The following is a 21,377-nucleotide window of genomic DNA, read 5'->3' as shown; positions in this document are numbered from 1 at the left end:
ATGTAGAAAGAAGCGAAGGCCACATGTAAAAAAATCTGTGGTGTTTATACTTTCTTTTTACTCGTGAACTCGTTACTCTTTCGTGAATATATAATTACCAATAACATAAAGAAGACATAGGGCTGTATCGAGATGTGGGTTTCCGCTGGGCTGTGTTATGCACGTAGCTGAAACTGCGCACGCTTCGGTAGAGCGGCAAGACATGCCTGGATTTGAGACTCTCAGAGACACAAGACTAATTTTACAAGCATATTTTCATCATTGTGCGACATTAGGCTGTACATACGCCCTACATCTGATCCTGTATCTTTTTTAAAAATAGAGTTCACGCATAGACCCTGAATACGTGTACAATTTACTCTTGGAAAAAACCTAGGCCAATACACATATCATACTACAGCGGAACATGCTTGATCACAGTTAGTACAAGGTAAGCTGTTTATAACAGATTGATGAGATTTATGTAACAAAACCTAATTTTTTTCAATTATGATCATGCAACTTACTAGTTCTGAAGTTCTATTTTGACAATATACATTGAAGAGCTTATCAAGCAGAAGTTTGTTTTCTGAAACTGGGGCCCGCTCTGCAGACCTGCTCAAGACAAATTTACCCTGACCATAAATGTCATCCATGACTAAGCAGCCCATTTTATCCTGTTTCTGAGAATTTTGATTTCAGAAAGGTGTTTTGGGGTTTGCTTGTAACAAGAGATGGTATTCTACTGGGAAATTGTAGCTTTCAGCACCAGAAGTATTCTTTTGTGACATTTATTTGCCTGTAAAAATGTACTTTTTGGGCGAAATTTTAGGTCGTTAAGGGTAATTTGAGTTGAGCTGATCTTGTCATCGGGGTATACAGCACGAGTGATCAATCACAATGACAAAGCAAAAGGGCATGGTAACCATGATAACGAACCTAGGTCTGTTGTACCCATCAGCACTACGGTCACCTTGGTATAAATGCATTTAACATGACATTACGACAGCTTTGTCAACTGAATCCTTTATATACATATATATGTGAGAACCAATGCTGCTTTCAGAATATAAGATTATCATGATGTTTTCCATCATCAGGACAGAGCACAACATTGCATTATCTTTATTTTGTTTTTATCAAGGTAAAACTTACACAAATACGCACAGTATAGATGTGAACACACTTATTAAAAAAAGCCGTTCATTCTTAATCAGGCAACTATACATCAAAAATACAATGATTTTTTTTTACCTCAAATTAAGATGTAATGACATACATGCTCCTTCACGGTATGAATCCTATATATACATAACACAGACAATAAACCAAATTCTTCTAATTTTTGGGACACCTGATCTTTTTACCCAACATATATGCAATTGTAGGGCAATTATTTAGTTTCATTTTTTTTTCACAAGGTCTGTCAGTCTAATAAAGAACATATTCGTATCTTTACTTCTCACAAAAACTAAGACAAATGTAATTCTTTGCTTTCAGCACTACTAATATCCCTAATCTGCCCCAAAAATGAGAAGAATTAGGGCACATTCATACCTGAAGTTAAAGTGGTTATCCCTGAGCAAATGTTGATTATCAGATTTACAGGTGTAACCAACATGTTCTTTTTCACGTCAAAGCCATAAAAACACCTGCTTTATTTACATTAGTACATGAATACCTAGATATATTTATTAATTGTCAACAGCATGTAGCACTGAGCTGTACACCATGTCATTACCAACTACAGTAAAACACCACCAGCAAAATGTACCAGTCATTTGTACAAATGGTACGCAGACCGTTCCCAAGTACATTTGCAGATGACTAAACAAGTGATAAGTCACTTTGTAAGTATAAACACTATATCCATCAATCAATCTGTTGATCTTTAGCCCCTTAATCCATACTTTAATCCATGTGTTCATATTTGGTACTATACTCCTGTATATTACTCCACTGTAATCTGCTGAGGAAAGATCAAAGTCTGCTCGGTTGGTGGTAACCATCAAAGACAAGAGCCAAGTTAGCTTGTGCAGTAGCCTCGCTGTAGTTATCTCCCCTTACTCCAGTTAGGACAGGAGCCAAGTCCTGCTGGCACCATCTGCAGAAGGGAAACACCATGTGATCATGAACAGGTTACATACTTTGTTTAGTCCACACTAAACGTTTCTCATGATTCTGAGTTCTTTTTATCTTAGAAAGGTGTTTTGGCTTTTTCTTTTTTCCTAAATAGTCCAATCATATACTCCTGGCAAAAAATTTTCTACAAAAAGTAATATATTATTATTACTTAGAGCAAATACATAATTATACTTGTATTCAACTTGAATTCACATTTTTCGCAGTAGTTTACTGAGTTTTGTTTCTGTATTTCTGGTCATTTTGACATCTAAAGGACTGCCTCACCTAAACACCACACTGAAGCCACCAATAATGAAACAAATACACATAAGACTCACTGCTTGGCCGTGAAGACATCCTGAGGGGTAGCTCCGTACCAACTGGCATGCTCTATCAGTAAAGCACCTGCGAGTACAGTATGTGTGCATGCAAATTTGTAGACCAGTGACTATAAACATGTCATTTTTTTTAAATACATTACATGAATAAGTCACTCCAGAATACCATGACTGGATATCAGTGAGTTTGAAACCCACGTTACAATGCTGCTGTCTTCATAATTAAGAATAAATCTTTGTATGTGGCTCAATTCAACAAAGAGAAATGCCAATAAGTCCATGTCTGCCCATGAATCATCATCCTAACACAATGGAATCAAATCTGTATTAAAAATTTGATACATGTAAGTAAGAAACAAAATGTATGTTAAGACCCATTCTGTTTCTTTTGTCTGACATGGTTGTGGATGTTTACAGATGCACAGTCCATGAGCTTATTCTATGAGCCAATTCTTATAAGAAAATTCATTTCAATTATGATGTTGAACTCAGATGTGTGGCAAGCTGAAATTCTGAACATTGATCTGAACATTATGCTTTGTAGCAGTTCTTTATCTTAATTTCCTGGGGTTCACCTTACCATACAATCACAACAAATGTCTGGCATAGCATCCATGGCTACGTATAGTGAAGAGATATGTCACCATCGTAAATGCAATAAGCTGAGTTGGCATATCAGGAGTCCTGTGAGTTCACACAGATATGGGCGAGACAGGGTGGGGTCTCTGACAAACTAACACAGCTATAAGGCCAGATTTCATGGTACTTGCTAGATTGAATATACATCTCGCACAGCTGGTTCTCAGCCCGGTGACACAGTTGGCAGCTACTGTAAAATCCTGCCTTTTATCCGTGTTAGTTTGTGCGAGCCTCCACCTTGTCTTGTCTAAACCTGCGTGAACTTTCCAGATTCCTGAAATGCCGACTCGGCCTATTGAAGCAGCATTGCAACAGCCTTGTAAAACGAGCCCCTGGATTTTAAATTACATTTTTAGGCCAGTCAACAATGCTTTCGTGGAACTGACGCCAGTAAAGTGAAAGAAAACTAGATACTAACACGTGCTAGCTTCCAATGAATGTCGTTCTGATACCTACTATACCACTGGCTGTATCTCTCCTGTAGACGAATGAGTGAGCCTCTAATAAATTGTGAGCTGTGTACAACAATGCTATGGCATCAAATCTAATCAGCAAATGATACAATGCTATTTTCATATTTTTAGATGGTATTGCTACATAAGGGTATACATTTAGGTATTGTTCATTTTGACCTACCCATATAAGTCCTTGAGAGACTATAGGCAAAGTCTCTGGCAGCCATTTCCATGCTGTCCTGTTGAGTCTGGGCAAACTTCAGAATGTCTCCGGAGGCCTGCTTGATACGAGCACTACTATCTGCCAGGTCCTGATTTCCTCCAGACCCTGCCAGTTTATGGTCTATGCTGATTCCGAACTGTTGTAATGTGTCTCCTCCTGACTTCATGATGGCTCTGAGCACATCCAGAGACAAGATGTTTGTAGTTCCCTCCCAAATAGACAGCACCTACAGGCAGTCAATGATTAAGGAGTAATGCAGACATCTCATATAGACAGTGACTACAGGCTGTCAAAGAATTGAGAGCAACATAAGACGTCACAGATAGACACCCACAGGCAGCCAAACATGTTGAGATTAACATACATGTCACAGACAGACGAACTGAGAGCAATACAGACGTCACAGATAGACAACACCTACAGGCTGTCAACGAACTGAGAGTTATATAGACGTCACAGAGAGACAGCACCTACAGGCAGTCAATGAATTGATTTTTTTTTTTTTTTTGATTGGTGTTTTACGCCGTACTCAAGAATATTTCACTTATACGACGGCGGCCAGCATTATGGTGGGTGGAAACCGGGCACAGCCCGGGGGAAAACCACGACCATCCGCAGGTTGCTGGCAGACCTTCCCACATACGGCCGGAGAGGAAGCCAGCATGAGCTGGACTTGAACTCACAGCGACCGCATTGGTGAGAGGCTCCTGGGTCATTACGCTGCGCTAGCGCGCTAACCGACTGAGCCACGGAGGCCCCTCAATGAATTGAGAGTAATATACATGTCACAGCTAGACAGCACCTATGGGCAGTCAACGAACTGAGAGTAATATAGACGTTACAGAGAAGTCATTAGGTATATTGCACGGTGAGTCCTTGCCACCAAAATGCTCCCACCACTGAAGTATCATGCAAAGAACACCAGACATCACACCACAACCTGTCACATTATAATGACACTGGGCCAAGCAGTCCTGTTTCCTCAAACCTCTCTGCGCTAAGTGCCAAGCGAGGCAGCAACTAGTTTGATCTGTGGCCTAACCATTAAGCCACGGATGCGGTCACTGTAAAATAATATATTGTCTTGTCATTGTAACAGCAGTGTTCTAGCGCTTATAATATCAGTAGATAGCAGCAACTTCCCTTTAGCTCAGATGGTTATGAGCTGGATTTTGAAGGTGGAGATCAAAGTTCAAATCCTGGTATGACCCCACAGAGAAAATTTCAACTTGTGTATAATTAATTTACATACCTGGCCATCTCTCAGTAAAACAGGTAAACCTGTGTCCTCGATGTATCCTTGACCTCCGAAAGACTCCAACCCTTCTGACAACACAGACATGGCCTGCAGAGTTGAACAAAGATGAGGAGTTAACAGTAATATATATGCCTCTCTAAAGATTAATAAAATAAATAAATGTAATACTGTTCTATCACTTTTGTATATATATGTCAACTTGTTAATGCTTTTCGTGGGTTAGGCCACATCACTTTAAATTATTGTTGTGTAAAGCTATATGTAAGGATATAACAACTACAAAATAAAAATCCTCTAATATACGGGAAATGTGAATTTTTAAACTGTAAAATGATCGAAAACCTTTGAAAAACAAGTAAATCATACAAATTTCAAGGTCAGACAAAATAAAATGGTAAATTTTCAGACTTAACTTTTATTCTATTTTTGGACTACAGTATCAGCTTGCCCGTTAAACAGAGAATAAAAGTGGTGTCCTCTCAATGCTTTCTTTGTCATTTTACATGTAGCAATTTCGTCTTGCACGTATCATTTTACCTATCAATATCGTCTTCCCTATAAGCCTGTCGTATGAACTGTTAAGAAGATAGGAAACCAACAGTTTGATTAACCAGCAGACCATCCCCAGAGAGTTATTAGAGCTGCATTTTCATGGTTATAAATCTTTATCTATCCATGCCCAATTTTACCGACGAACCTGTTTCCCTGTGTACAGTTTGACTAAGGGTGTCAGCAGACGTAACATCGTCTTCTCGTGATCTGTGGCCACGTTCATGTCCTCACGACCGAGAAGTCGAGATACCTCCAGAACAAACAGAGTTGCGGCCCTTGTTTCTACCTGGAATAAATAGTCATTTTTCATAATACAGATGAACACACACTATGTTTGTTGATATATTTGTCCTGTATTGTAATTATCACTTCTCCTACTGCCACCACTGCTAATAATTATATAATTACAAAGATTGTTTATATATTTGAGTGCAAATATGCTAAAGTGTTATTTTATACTGATGTCTCTTTGTTTTATTATATGTGGGATCCACCTGTTTTCTGATTCAGTGGCTAGTTTAACACGTAAAGGTATAACATGTACATTTGGATGCAATCCTTCACTTTTAAATATTAAAAAATGTGTTATATATGTTCAGAACTTCTATCTTCACAAAGGGATTTTGTAACATGCCAGGTGTCACCATTTACAATGGTCTGTATTTATTTTAAATAAATTTGAAGAGAGATCTATTCACTGTAAGTCCTAAGTAAAGAGAATAAATGAATAAATAAAAGGGGCATTAAAATCCTCTAGATATAAAAACACATGTACTTTGAAGTTTACCTTTGCATATGTTAATCTGTCTGTCAAAAACAAGGTTAACCTTCACACAATTTCTTTATTTTTCATGCAAGCCAGCAGAGATCCAGTATCATCATTTCATTTTGGAAGCAGGCTTATTCAAACTGTAAACTCAATTTGTAAGTGGCATTGATTCGTAACGAATTTATTATCATTTCAAAAGAAGCCTTAAAGTGTCTATCAAAATATATGGTACTTAAGACAGCAGTCTTTTTATATCTCCTGTGCTCCGAGGGCAAAGCTTCATTTATGAATTTCATGATAACTGATTGATCTTTTCCGTTAAATTCTATGAAAGGTATGTATTCTTGCTATTACTTTGTCAGTTTCATACAAAAATAAAAGAGTTGAACAACTGACATATGTGTTACATATTTATAATACATAAGCTTATTTTCAGTCATTTCAAAAATTCATCTGCTTCATGATAATCATTTTTGTTGATTCTCGTTCTCGCCAGAGATCTGAAAATAGCTTAATATACCAAATGTCTATTTCAGGACACCTATGTTCATGTTCTTCCCATTCAAAATGGAAGAAATTCTTCCTATGCCTATTACCAATAACAACTACTATAATTCTTCAACGCTTTTGCTTGATTGCAAGGTGTTTATTCAAGCAAACTGGCCAATCCAACCAATGTATTTATTTATTTATTTAATTGGTGTTTTACACCGTACCCAAGAATATTTCACTTACATGACCACGACCAGCATTATGGTGGGACGAAACCGGGCAGAGCCCGAGGGAAACCCACAACCATCCGCAGGTTGCTGACTGACTTCCCACGTACGTACAGAGAGGAAGCCAGCATGAGCTGGATTTGAACTTACAGTGACAGCATTGGTGAGAGGCTCCTGTGTCATTACGCTGTGCTAGCATGTTAACCAATTGAGCCACGGAGGCCCCTCCAACCAATGTAGTTTTGTCTCAAAAATTAAATTAAAAATATGCATAAACTGCACTGAAATCTGCTCTCTCATGTGCGAAAATGTTGAGGAATTGGGATATTGTTCATGCAGTTTTTCTTACAGTTGCTTTATTACACATGCGCATATTCATGTATATTAAAATGTCTTTAAAACAAAAACTAGGGACCAGACTGATTTAACAGAGTGTATACTTACATCTTGGCATTTTCTCCATTAAATATTTAGATACATATAAGTTTTGAGGTTTTCTCTTTTGAAATCATTGTCCTTTGACCCCAAATCTGCATTAAAAAGGGCATTTTTCAAACAAAGTAAAGGTCGTATAGTTTTACGTCTTGTACTGATACCTACATTGATGACGCAGGATATCATGCTATTTTCCAAAAACCAATACAGTACGGTAGGTCATATATCATTATATCTGACTGCACAGTTAACAGGAATGCCCATGTGTCCAACTGTACAACATGAGCAATGACAATCAAAAAGGTTGTGAAATTTCACAAAACTGTGACCTTCAGGCCTGAGACAGTACTTTACCTCCATTCTGGCCAGGTTCTGAACATGTAAAGGGTAGTCTTTAATAATTTTCCCAAATGCCTGTCTCCTTGTGGCGTAATCCCTGGAGAAGTTCACCATTCTGAAAAATAAGGTACAGTAACATGTAACATATCCACTTCTTTCCCTCTGTCCCTCACACCCCCTCCCGCCAACAAAAACACTTTTTCACTTGTCTGCAAATGTGGATTTTGACAACACAATAAGTGCTTAGCCAAATTTTGCACAACAAAAATTTTGTGCATCTGCTTGGCAATCAAACATACCTTCTCATGGAGGCAGCAGCACAGAGACTGTTGTGTATTCTTGTGAGCGTCAGCATGTTGGCAATCCCTGCCACTCCACGACCATGCTCTGACACCTACAAAACAACATCATTGTCACAATGGATCCCTGCGCATTTATTTGATTGCTGTTTTTACACCGTAATTAAGAAGTTTTCTGTTCCATGATGGCGATCAGTTTTAGGGGTGAGACAAACTGGAGTGGCCACAGTAATTTCCTGGGGCCAGTTTCGTGAAGCTCACTTAGCTAAGCAAGCCCCTAACTACCATGACAACATATGTTGTAGAGATATTAAGTGCACTTATGTGCAACTTAGCACTAAGTAAGCTTTATGAAACCAACCCCCGACCTTTAGTAAATTACTGACCGACCTTGCCAAGTGTGAGTATAAAGGTGATATCCGTGGGACATGTAGACATATGGATTAAGCAATTGTTAGCCAGACCAAACGAACATATGAGTGTCGTCAATTGCTTATTGTTCATCACGCCCCGCCTGATTTTAAGAGTATGTATTTATCTGCTTGGTGTTTTATGCTGTACTCAAGAATATTTCACTTAAACGACGGCTGCCAGCATTATGGTGGGAAGAAACCGGGCACAGGGGGGGCAAACCCACGACTATCAGCAGGTTGCTGGCAGCCCTTCCCACGTACGGCCGGAGAGGAAGCCAGCATGGATTGTGAGATTTGGGGAATCCCCTGTAAAATGCTGAGACTGATCCCACATCCATAGCAACTGAAAGATTGGCATTTTCACCATGAAGCACTTTCTTGTGTATGCAAACCATCAAAATGATAAAGATGGTCAAATTAGATACTGGTCAGGATTAATCCATCGAAACGATAGCGATGGTCTCATTAGATACTGGTCAGGCTAGCTCCATCAAAATGATAATGATGGTCCCATTAGATACTGGTCAGGTTAGCTCCATCAAAATGATAATAATGCTCCCATTAGATACTGGTCAGGTTAGCTCCATCAAAATGATAATGATGGTCCCATTAGATACTGCTCAGGTTAGCTCCATCAAAATGATAACGATGGTCCCATTGGATACTGGTCAGGTTAGCTCCATCAAAATGATAACGATGGTCCCATTAGATACTGGTCAGGATAGCTCCATCAAAATGATAATGATGGTCCCATTAGACACTGGTCAGGTTAGCTCCACCAAAATGATAACGATGGTCCCATTAGATACTGGTCAGGTTAGCTCCATCAAAATGATAATGATGGTCCCATTAGATACTGGTCAGGTTAGCTCCATCAAAATGATAATGATGGTCCCATTAGATACTGGTCAGGATTAATCCATCAAAATGATAATGATAGTCCCATTAGATACTGGTCAGGTTAGCTCCATCAAAATGATAATGATGCTCCCATTGGATACTGGTCAGGTTAGCTCCATCAAAATGATAATGATGGTCCCATTAGATACTTGTCAGGATTAATCCATCGAAACGATAGCGATGGTCCCATTAGATACTGGTCAGGTTGGCTCCATCAAAATGATAATGATGGTCCCATTAGATACTGGTCAGGATTAATCCATCAAAATGACAACGATGGTCCCACTAGATACTGGTCAGGTTAGCTCCATCAAAATGATAACGATGGTCCGATTAGATACTGGTCAGGTTAGCTCCATCAAAATGATAATGATGGTCCCATTACATACTGGTCAGGATTAATCCATCAAAATGATAATGATGGTCCCATTAGATACTGGTCAGGATTAATCCATCAAAACGATAGCAATGGTTCCATTAGATACTGGTCAGGCTAGCTCCATCAAAATGATAATGATGGTCCCATTAGACATTGGTCAGGTTAGCTCCATCAAAATGATAATGATGGTCCCATTAGATACTGGTCAGTTTAGCTCCATCAAAATGATAACAATGGTCCCATTAGATACTGGTCAGGTTAGCTTCATCGAAATGATAATGATGGTCCCATTAGATACTGGTCAGGATTAATCATTCAAAATGATAACGATGGTCCCATTAGACACTGGTCAGGTTAGCTTCATCAAAATGATAGCGATGGTCCCATTAGATACTGGTCCGGTTAGCTCCATCAAAATGATAATGATGGTCCCATTAGATACTGGTCAGGTTAGCTCCATCAAAATGATAGCGATGGTCCCATTAGATACTGGTCAGGTTAGCTTCATCGAAATGATAATGATGGTCCCATTAGATACTGGTCAGGATTAATCATTCAAAATGATAACGATGGTCCCATTAGACACTGGTCAGGTTAGCTCCATCAAAATGATAATGATGGTCCCATTAGATACTGGTCAGGTTAGCTCCATCAAAATGACAACGATGGTCCCATTAGATACTGATCAGGATTAATCAATCAAAATGATAACGATGGTCCCATTAGATACTGGTCAGGTTAGCTCCATCAAAATGACAACGATGGTCCCATTAGATACTGGTCAGGTTAGCTCCACCAAAATGATAACGATGGTCCCATTAGATACTGTCAGGTTAGCTCCATCAAAATGATAATGATGGTCACATTACATACTGGTCAGGATTAATCCATCAAAACGATAGCGATGGTTTCATTAGATACTGGTCAGGTTAGCTCCATCAAAATGATAATGATGGTCCCATTAGACATTGGTCAGGCTAGCTCCATCAAAATGATAATGATGGTCCCATTAGATACTGGTCAGTTTAGCTCCATCAAAATGATAACGATGGTCCCATTAGATACTGGTCAGGTTAGCTCCACCAAAATGATAACAATGGTCCCATTAGATACTGGTCAGGTTAGCTCCATCAAAATGATAACGATGGTCCCATTAGATACTGGTCAGGTTAGCTCCATCAAAATGATAATGATGGTCCCATTAGATACTGGTCAGGATTAATCCATGAAAATGATAATGATGGTCCCATTAGATACTGGTCAGGAATAATCCATCAAAATGATAACAATGGTCCCATTAGATACTGGTCAGGTTAGCTCCATCAAAAGGATAACGATGGTCCCATTAGATACTGTTCAGGCTAGCTCCATCAAAATGATAATGATGGTCCCATTAGATACTGGTCAGGATTAATCCATCAATATGATAACGATGGTCCCATTAGATACTGGTCAGGTTAGCTCCATCAAAATGATAATGATGGTCCCATTAGATACTGGTCAGGTTAGCTCCATCAAAATGATAATGATGGTCCCATTAGATACTGGTCAGGATTAATCCATCAAAATGACAACGATGGTCCCATTAGATACTGGTCAGGTTAGCTCCATCAAAATGATAACGATGGTCCCATTAGATACTGGTCAGGATTAATCCATCAAAATGATAATGATAGTCCCATTAGATACTGGTCAGGTTAGCTTCATCAAAATGATAGCGATGGTCCCATTAGATACTGGTCCGGTTAGCTCCATCAAAATGATAATGATGGTCCCATTAGATATTGGTCAGGATTAATCCATCAAAATGATAATGATAGTCCCATTAGATACTGGTCAGGATTAATCCATCAACATGATAATGATGCTCCCATTGAATACTGGTCAGGTTAGCTCCATCAAAATGATAATGATGGTCCACATCAGATACTGGTCAGGATTAATCCATCGAAACGATAGCGATGGTCCCATTAGATACTGGTCAGGATTAATCCATCAAAATGACAACGATGGTCCCATTAGATACTGGTCAGGTTAGCTCCATCAAAATGATAACGATGGTCCCATTAGATACTGGTCAGGATTAATCCATCAAAATGATAATGATAGTCCCATTAGATACTGGTCAGGTTAGCTTCATCAAAATGATAGCGATGGTCCCATTAGATACTGGTCCGGTTAGCTCCATCAAAATGATAATGATGGTTCCCATTAGATATTGGTCAGGATTAATCCATCAAAATGATAATGATAGTCCCATTAGATACTGGTCAGGATTAATCCATCAACATGATAATGATGCTCCCATTGAATACTGGTCAGGTTAGCTCCATCAAAATGATAATGATGGTCACATCAGATACTGGTCAGGATTAATCCATCGAAACGATAGCGATGGTCCCATTAGATACTGGTCAGGATTAATCCATCATGAGGCTCTGCATAGGTTTCGATATCCACACTGAAAACCTGCCCATTTTATGGTGTAAGTAACATTACCTTCAGCACTTGAGTTTCATTTAAACAAAGAATTCATTTCAGGCAGACATTCTTTTGCACAAAACAAAGAACACGCACAAATTCACAATACACAAGAAGTTCATGTGTTTCTGTTGAGTTTGTCTTTCCTTATAAAGTGAATGGCCAAAGTTATAAGGTTAGGATGTCAAAATTTTGGCCTGCAGTACTGACAGGTACAATGTACAAATGCAGACAGGGAAAATATTCTCAAGAATATTTCACTTATGCTGATGACGGTCAGCATTATGGTGGGGAACCATCCGCAGGTTGCTGGCAGACTTTCCCAAGTATGCCTGGAGAGGAAGCCAGCATGAGCTGGACTTGAACTCACACTAACCGCATTGGTGAGAGGCTCCTGGGTCATTGTGCCGCGCTGGCTTGCTAACCCCCTCGGCAACAAGAAGTTATAGACATACAGAGCAGCCAAAATCATTACACAAAGCCAGAGGCACGTCATTTCACTCACCTTATGAGCAACTACACCATCCAGTAAGAGCTCTGCAGTTGGCACTTGTCTCGTTCCCAGCTTGTTCTTCAGTTTCTGTACGCGGATGTTGTTCAGTTTGCCATCTGCCAATCGGGTCTCCAAATAAAACAGGGACAAACCACCTGTGCCCTGAAACAGTCACAAATTGTACACATGCTATTGCAAGTGCAAAGTTACACATGCTATAGTAAGTGCAATGTAAACTAATTTAAGGGAATGGCACATCATATAAAGTGACGACTTACAAAAGTGTAAAACTGCACAATTTTTAGATCTGACATGATAAAGTTTGTCTGGGGTTTTTGGAGGCCTGCACAAGTATCACATACAACATCAAACAAACACAATAAACAAACACATATACATGTATATCTGGCATCACAAGTTTTATCTCACGTTTTCAGGCAAGCAAATTATAACCAATCAAAAAATGAAATGAAACTGAAAATCCAACTTTTTATTTTCCTGTTTTTCTAGTCTTTCTGATATTGTAAATATATCTTCAACAGGAAATACTGACAGGATAATAAACATTGTCCATAAATTAGATGACTTTTATATATTTTTTATACCCTCCTCCAACGTTGAAAAAATGTTTATTCTAAAACAGGAATTAAAACTGATGTGCGTTTTTGACAATTAATCATGTTACCTGTGTGACCTGTCCATCTGCGTCCATGACCCTTGCCAAGGTGAAGGTCATGTCAGAATCTGTGGCTGAGGAGAACCACTTGTAGCCGTATAGTTTGAACGTGCCGTCTGGCTGAGGCTGGGCTAATGTCTCTGTCCCACGGGCTGAAAGAAATATATGTGGAAGTGAAACGACAATGTGTGAAAACAATACATATGGCACACACTGTGATGTGTAAAGTAGAGGAATAGAATGGCTGAATGCAGAAACATCTGACACACTGTTTAGACTACTAACTGTCACATTTCATTTAATGAGAAATTTACTGGTGTTAAGACATACTACTCTCAGTTTCATAGTTGGAGGAAACCAGAGTACACCGAGTAAGTCAACAGTCTTTGGTTAACAGACGAGCTTTCCCACACCGAGTGCACAGATTTTCTCCCATAGTGCGAGTTCAACATCTACATGTACACCAAGTTCAACATCTACACATACAACAAGTTCAACATCTACATGTACACCAAGTTCAACATCTACATGTACACCAAGTTCAACATTTACATGTACACCAAGTTCAACATCTACATGTACACCAAGCTCAACATCTACACATACAACAAGTTCAACATCTACATGTACACCAAGTTCAACATCTACATGTACACCAAGCTCAACATCTACATGTACACCAAGTTCAACATCTACATCTACACCAAGCTCAACATTTACATGTACACCAAGCTCAACATTTACATGTACACCAAGCTCAACATCTACATGTACACCAAGCTCAACATTTACATGTACACCAAGCTCAACATCTACATGTACACCAAGTTCAACATCTACATGTACACCAAGCTCAACATTTACATGTACACCAAGCTCAACATCTACATGTACACCAAGCTCAACATTTACATGTACACCAAGCTCAACATTTACATGTACACCAAGTTCAACATCTACATGTACACCAAGCTCAACTTCTACATGTACACCAAGTTCAACATCTACATGCACACCAAGCTCAACATTTACCTGTACACCAAGCTCAACATCTACATGTACACCAAGCTCAACATCTCCATGTACACCACGCTCAACATTTATGTGTACACCAAGCTCAACATTTACATGTACACCAAGCTCAACATCTAAATGTACACCAAGCTCAACATTTACATGTACACCATATTGAAGTCCAGCTCATCTGGGTTCCTCTCTGTTCCTATGTGGGCAGGTTTGTCAGCTGTCTGCGGATGGTAGCTAGATTCCCCAGACCACCATACTGCCAGCCACCTTTATGTAAGTGAAATGTCTGACATGAAAGGCCTTTTAACACTCTTCAGGACAAAACACATTCATCAATCTATACATGCATTTTTGAATGAGGAAATCTAGCAATCTACATATGTTAGATCACTGGTCTCAATATGGTCAGAAAAGGCCACTGCAGAATCAGAAGCATTCAGTTTAAAAAGATTCTAGCAAAAAAAAAAATTGTCCAGACAGTGTTTATTGGTCTTTCATCTGACATATTCTTCACCTTCGTGTTTTCTTTGCCTTTAAACAAGTCACTGTGTTGACTCACCGACATCAGAACCTCCACGTCTCTCTGTCATCCACTGACCCGATGTCCAAAATTCCCTGGGGTTGCGAGAGGTCAGCCGACGATAAGCCACCTCAAGCTCTGATGGTCGACCCAAGCTCTACAAGCAGGAAATTCAAAGTTACTGTTTATTCTCCATTGTCTATCACACTATCAGAGACATTCTTGCCTTTGTATTCTCCGTTGTCCTGCTATCATACCCTGTCAGTTACATTCTTTCCTGTGTATTCTCCATTGTCCTGATATCACACCTAGTCAGTTACATTCTTGCCTGTGTATTCTCCATTGTCCTGATATCACACCTAGTCACTTACATTCTTGCCTGTGTACTCTCCATTATCACATCCTGTCAATTACAGTCTTGCCTGTGTATTCTCAACTGCCAAGCTATCACACCTTGTCAGCAAAATTCTTGCCTGTGTATTCTCCACTGTCCACCTATCAAACCCTCTCAGTTACATTCTTTCTTGTGTATTCTCCAATGTCCAGCTATCACATCCTGTCAGTTATCATCTTTCTATTTCTCCTTCAATGTCTATAACCCAATGTCCATTGTCTTGTATGGTTGTATGGCTTGAAATACAGTGTGGCACACAATCTTACACACCCTTTACCATTTCTGCCGAAGTTTACAATTTTCAACAGAGGCATCAGAAAATTGATAAACTGTGAATTCATAAGCTGTGGTTATCCTGTTTTTAACAGCGTATTTAGATTTTGTTTTTGGCTAGTTAAAGGGGATGTGGGCAGTGCTCCTCTGTCAGGTTGATGGGTTACTATGTGTTATAAAAGCTCTCACTTCTATGATTTTGGCAGCTCCATCTGTCATGGCCAAAGGGCAGCTGTAGAGACCCGAGGATGGTAAATACAGATAAAACTTCACAGCAGCATACAGTCGACTGTAAACAGACAAACAGACCAGAGGATGGTAAATACTGGTACAACATCACTGCAGCATACAGTCGACTGTAAACAGACAAACAGACCAGAGGATGGTAAATACTGGTACAACGTCACTGCAGCATACAGTCGACTGTAAACAGACTTACACACCAGAGGATGGTAAATACTGGTACGTCACTGCTGCACACAACTGACTGTAAACAGGCATACAGACCAGAGAAAGGTAAATACTGGTACAACGTCACTGCAGCATACAGTCGACTGTAAACAGACATACAGACCAGAGAAAGGTAAATACTGGTACAACATCACTGCAGCATACAGTCGACTGTAAACAGACTTACAGACCAGAGAAAGGTAAATACTGGTATGTCACTGCTGCACACAACTGACTGTAAACAGACATACAGACCAGAGGATGGTAAACACTGGTACAACGTCACTGCTGCACACAACTGACTGTAAACAGACATACAGACCAGAGAAAGGTAAATACTGGTACAACGTCACTGCAGCATACAGTCGACTGTAATCAGACATACAGACCAGAGGATGGTAAACACTGGTGCAACATCACTGCAGCAAACAGTCGACTGTTAACAGACATACAGACCAGAGGGCGGTAAACACTGGTGCAACGTCACTGCAGCATACAGTCGACTGTAAAGAGACTTACAGACTAGAGGATGGTAAACACTGGTACAACATCACTGCAGCATACAGTTGACTGTAAACAGACTTACAGACCATAGGATGGTAAATACTGGTACAACATCACTGCAGCATACAGTCGACTGTAATCAGACATACAGACCAGAGGATGGTAAATACTGGTACAATGTCACTGTGGCATACAGTCGACTGTAATCAGACATACAGACCAGAGTATGGTAAATACTGGTACAACGTCACTGCAGCATACAGTCGACTGCAAACAGACATACACACCAGAGGATGGTAAATACTGGTACAATGTCACTGCAGCATACAGTTGACTGTAAAGAGACATACAGACCAGAGGATGGTAAACATTGGTACAACGTCACTGCAGCATACAGTCGACTGTAATCAGACATACAGACCAGAGGATGGTAAACACTGGTACAACGTCACTGCAGCATACAGTCGACTGTAATCAGACATACAGACCAGAGGATGGTAAACACTGGTACAACATCACTGCAGCATACAGTCGACTGTAATCAGACATACAGACCAGAGGATGGTAAACACTGGTGCAACATCACTGCAGCAAACAGTCGACTTTTAACAGACATACAGACCAGAGGGCGGTAAACACAGGTGCAACAGCATACAGTCGACTGTAATCAGACCTACAGACCAGGGGACGGTAAACACTGGTACAACGTCACTGCAGCATACAGTTGATTGTAAACAGACTTACAGACCAGAGGATGGTAAACACTGGTACAACGTCACTGCAGCATACAGTCGACTGTAAACAGACATACAGACCAGAGGATGGTAAACACTGGTACAACATCACTGCAGCATACAGTCGACTGTAAACAGACATACAGACCAGAGGATGGTAAACACTGGTACAACATCACTGCAGCATACAGTCGACTGTAAACAGACATACAGACCAGAGGATGGTAAATACTGGTACAACGTCACTGCAGCATACAGTCGACTGTAAACAGACATTTCAATGTTCAAGTCAACTGACGTCAAAACAAGTCATAATAAATAACACAACTGCCAAACGAAGCTATGTGCCTATCACGAGCTCTTGGATGTCATTCAGTCATTGAAAAAGAAAAAAATAATTCTGACACATGGCAATGTTGCTTGTTGTGAACACACCTCCACTCTGCCTGGTTTCTCTCGTAGGGTATGGCCACTAGCCCCTCCTCTGCTGCGATGTCGTGCATCATCTTCCAGCCTGTACACGTGATTATCCTATCTACCCTGTTCCCCCAGGCATCGGTCCTCTCTAGTCTCGGCAGGTCGCGGTCACACTCAAGGTGGTACTGATAAATGTCTTCCGTCACACGCTGACCAAACCTTTTCAGGTCAGAATCTATGGTGGACAAAATCTGCACAGGTACAAGAACAGATAGATACTGAGTGACAAACAGAAATGGTGCCTAAATTGATTGTTTTGGCTGGTTATACTCAATAATGTTTCACTTATATGACGGCTGTCTGGTTTATGAGTGGAGGAAACTGGACAGCCCTTAATTTAGTAAACCAACACCCTTCTTCAGGTACCTGACGAATTTCCTGACATAACCTCGCTGTAAAACCAGCAAGAACTATATGCTCTGAACGGCCAGCATTTTACTGACCCAGAAATGGTGAGGAGTTACTGCCTTCAAGACAGCAAAGCTAACATGTTACACAGCCTTCATGTTTCCTTAAGGAAGTCTACAATTCATAGGATATCACTGTTATTCGATCTCCTTAGAGAAGCTCTGATTCCTATGGGCTTTTTTGTTATTTTTTTTTTTTTGCGGTATGCAATGACAGGTGACATCAGTCTCATTCCATGTGATATCAGTTTCATTCCATATTTGTCATGGACTGGTTCATAGATTGTTGTGTAGGGTCTCATTCCATCTGATATGACTGTCATTCAATATTTGTAATGAACTGGCTCATAGAGTGTTGTGTTGGGTCTCATTCCATCAGATATCAGTCTCATTCAATATTTGTCATGGACTGGTTCATAGAGAGTTGTGTAGGGTGGAATGACAGGTGATATCAGTCTTGTTCCATCTGATATCAGTCCCATTCCACATTCATAATGGACTGGTTCATAGAGTGTTGTATAGGGTGGAACGATAGGTGATATCAGTGTAATTCTTAGTTTTGCAGTGATTATAATAGCTGCTCTTGGTCAATCACCAGCACTCGTTTGTCTGTTGGCTGTTAAATCCACTCCCAAACTGTGGTGCATGTTCTCCAAAGTGCCTTACAGAATGAACCTATCATGTTTCTCAATTCAACGATTAAACGTTGAGGCAGGCAAATACCAGAAATTATGGAAAATAGATGTTTATTTTAATTGAACTATATATAAATACAGTGTTGTCATTCATATAAATTATGCTTTCATCTTTCATTCGGATTTTGGACTCTCATGATTAATGCGATGCATATACATATCACAATATGGAAATCAGCTAATAAATGTTCTGTACCTCTGGTGGGACATGGCGCTTCAGATATGCCTGAATTGTGACATCTTCTAGATACTGGTTACCCAAAATGGGTTGTGCTTGGAAAAAACTCCCAATTTTCTCAGTGGCAAACGGGAAAGATGCGCTCCCTGGTATATTTAACTCTTGAAAGTCACTTTGTGAAAAGTTCTGCATAGTTGGCTGCGTGCTTTCATAACGTCGATCTATCACAGATTTTGGACTCTGAGTGATGCCCGCGGCGGTAGTCGAATTTGAAGCACTCGTAATGCAACGGGCCAAAAAGTTTTTGGACCTTGGGTGTACTGTCCTGGAGCATCCGCTAAGCAGAAACCTCTGCATCTTATCGAGTCAATCTTTCAGCCCGTCACTTGCGACATAAATCTAGGATACTTGAAGTTGCTACCCCTATCCTTCGCTGTCAGCGAGAAGTTAGGTGGCCTTGACATTCCTTAAATAGGTCACAAGGGAGAGAAACGATTTTCAACCAATGAAAAACGTGGAAATAATTTGGACCTGAACATTACATGACTGCCGGAAGCAGCGAGACCAAAATAATATTCCGCTTGTTTGAAAGAATTGGTAAGTTGTAACGCTTGTTTTGCGTCTATTTTGTATGGTTGTACTTAGTTTTGATTTTTAAGTATCATTAGTTCACCTATGTGGGTATACACAGAGATAAAATTTACCAAAGACCTGAAACTACACTGTAACAGAATCAACACTGTTGGATGTTGTTTACAACTCCGTTCTTCATAAGGTCAGTGTTACAACATCAGCGACATAAGTGATACAACAATTTATCAATTTTGTAGGAAGGATTTGGCAGTGTTCTATTGCCCATATAAGACATATTGTCTGACTTTATGAGAATCTCTTAAAGCTTTGCGTATGGATCTTGTTTCTTCAATTTTTACAAGACCTATAATCATAGGCCTATGGCTCGATCACGCTGCTCCTACAGTAGTCAATCAAAATGGACTCTGTGTGCTATTTTAATATTCAGACATTCATCGTAACACGAAACCCATCACATGTTTTCAAGCAAATTGCCGGACATCTGCACACTCCAGCTCATTGGAAGGATTTCAGTGAAGTTGGTGCTCACGGTACTTAAACTTACCTAATGTGAATGAAGTGAAGGATACCCTATGGAACAGATCTAATGCCACAGTTAAAAATATTTATGGTGAATAACTCTATTTAACCCTTAGAAATGATAAGTAGTAAAAAAAACAAAATCGTCATCAGTTTCCGTAACATTTTCCTATTGTGACGTAACAGTATTCCTCATGTGACTATGAACCAAGCAGATATGACGTCAAGTAAGGCAGTAATGTTGGAATGACATCATATGGATTTGAAAGTGTGACATTTTCACGATGGGTGATGCCAAGTGTCACACCATGACATCACCCCAGGCAAAACTGGAATTGACAGAGCACTATTGTTATGGCATTTTTTTCCGAAACTGCCAACAGTGGTTTTAATATATGGGCCTATGAACATTTAGTAAAGCAGTTTAGACCATCTCGATTGTTATCATTTAACCCTGCATCAGAGACATTGAGTCCTTGACACTGAAGTAGCTCTTCATGAAATTAGGCCTGCTATTCAATCTAAATTGAAACATAGATGATGTAAAGAAAACTTTTTTTTCTGTGCTGCCAGTTTTATAGTTAACAGTGATCATGAATGAACAGATAATAAAGGTAAAACAAAAGTAATGTTTATATACTATGATTGTCTTATTCTGAGATAGCTCAGACTTTGAAATTTGCATAAGCCACTTTCACATTTCTGACAGCCGCCATTTTTTCAACAGAAATGTCACAAGATCTTGCAATACATGGGAGCTGAAAGCTAATTTTCACTCAACACCCTATGCTTTAACCAGGCAGCGGCATACTTACTACATTAAATATCTGTTTCATTTAAATTCGGCATTGAAAACTGGGCCCCCATGCACGTTAACTTATGGTAAAAATGTCAAAAGACCTGTCTGGTGGCCTACTGTGGGGCAATGCAATTTGACTTTCAGGGTGACTGACCATGTCCTAGAAACATGCTGAATGTGGCCTATGCGCTGCCTATTCAATATGACTAAGTGTTTTAAATTCCTGGTCTTTTGCAATTGCGCTAAAACTACCTACCTCTCAGCAATGACTGCCCATGCCCAAGATATCACCCAGACCACCAAAAATTTGGTGCACAGTACAAATAAATAACTGAA

The 21,377-nt window shown here is 39.7% G+C and overlaps 2 protein-coding genes across 3 annotated transcripts in view; one reads left to right on the top strand and one right to left on the bottom strand.

Moving 5' to 3' along the window:
- Positions 1-43: 43 nt before the first annotated feature.
- On the bottom strand, positions 44-19,563 carry LOC135476149 (acyl-CoA dehydrogenase family member 11-like). 2 transcript variants are annotated; one of them, XM_064756070.1, is made up of 13 exons: positions 19,148-19,563; positions 17,808-18,040; positions 15,874-15,973; positions 15,057-15,174; positions 13,481-13,623; positions 12,808-12,957; positions 8,130-8,224; positions 7,846-7,945; positions 5,714-5,854; positions 5,011-5,103; positions 3,717-3,984; positions 2,442-2,508; positions 44-2,083 (listed from the first exon to the last, which is right to left on the bottom strand). In XM_064756070.1, exons 1-13 carry the CDS (start codon positions 19,484-19,486, stop codon positions 1,960-1,962), a joined length of 1,971 nt encoding a protein of 656 aa, XP_064612140.1. In that variant the 5' UTR covers positions 19,487-19,563; the 3' UTR covers positions 44-1,959. The 2 variants fall into 2 exon arrangements, with proteins under 2 accessions (XP_064612140.1, XP_064612141.1); XM_064756071.1 differs by lacking the exon at positions 2,442-2,508.
- A 106-nt stretch (positions 19,564-19,669) lies between these two features.
- Positions 19,670-21,377, top strand: part of LOC135476121 (transcription elongation factor SPT6-like) — a 42,616-nt gene continuing 40,908 nt past the window's right edge. Inside the window, exon 1 of the mRNA XM_064756027.1 lies at positions 19,670-19,726. The gene's annotated coding sequence lies outside the window, so the exon portion shown is untranslated. The remainder of the gene's footprint in view (positions 19,727-21,377) is intronic.

This window comes from Liolophura sinensis, chromosome 10 (assembly GCF_032854445.1).
Source record: "Liolophura sinensis isolate JHLJ2023 chromosome 10, CUHK_Ljap_v2, whole genome shotgun sequence".
Taxonomy (NCBI): Eukaryota; Metazoa; Mollusca; class Polyplacophora; order Chitonida; family Chitonidae; genus Liolophura; species Liolophura sinensis.
This window is presented reverse-complemented; position numbering and strand designations above follow the sequence as displayed.

Coding starts and splice junctions, on each gene's coding strand:
- LOC135476149 (XM_064756070.1), bottom strand. CDS start 19,486: ATGCAGAGGTTTCTGCTTAGCGGATGCTCCAGGACAGTACACCCAAGG. Junction 15,974..17,807: donor AGAAACCAGGCAGAGTGGAG/GTGTGTTCACAA, acceptor GTCTGTTTACAG/TCGACTGTATGCTGCTGTGA. Junction 5,104..5,713: donor AACTGTACACAGGGAAACAG/GTTCGTCGGTAA, acceptor TCAACTCTGCAG/GCCATGTCTGTGTTGTCAGA.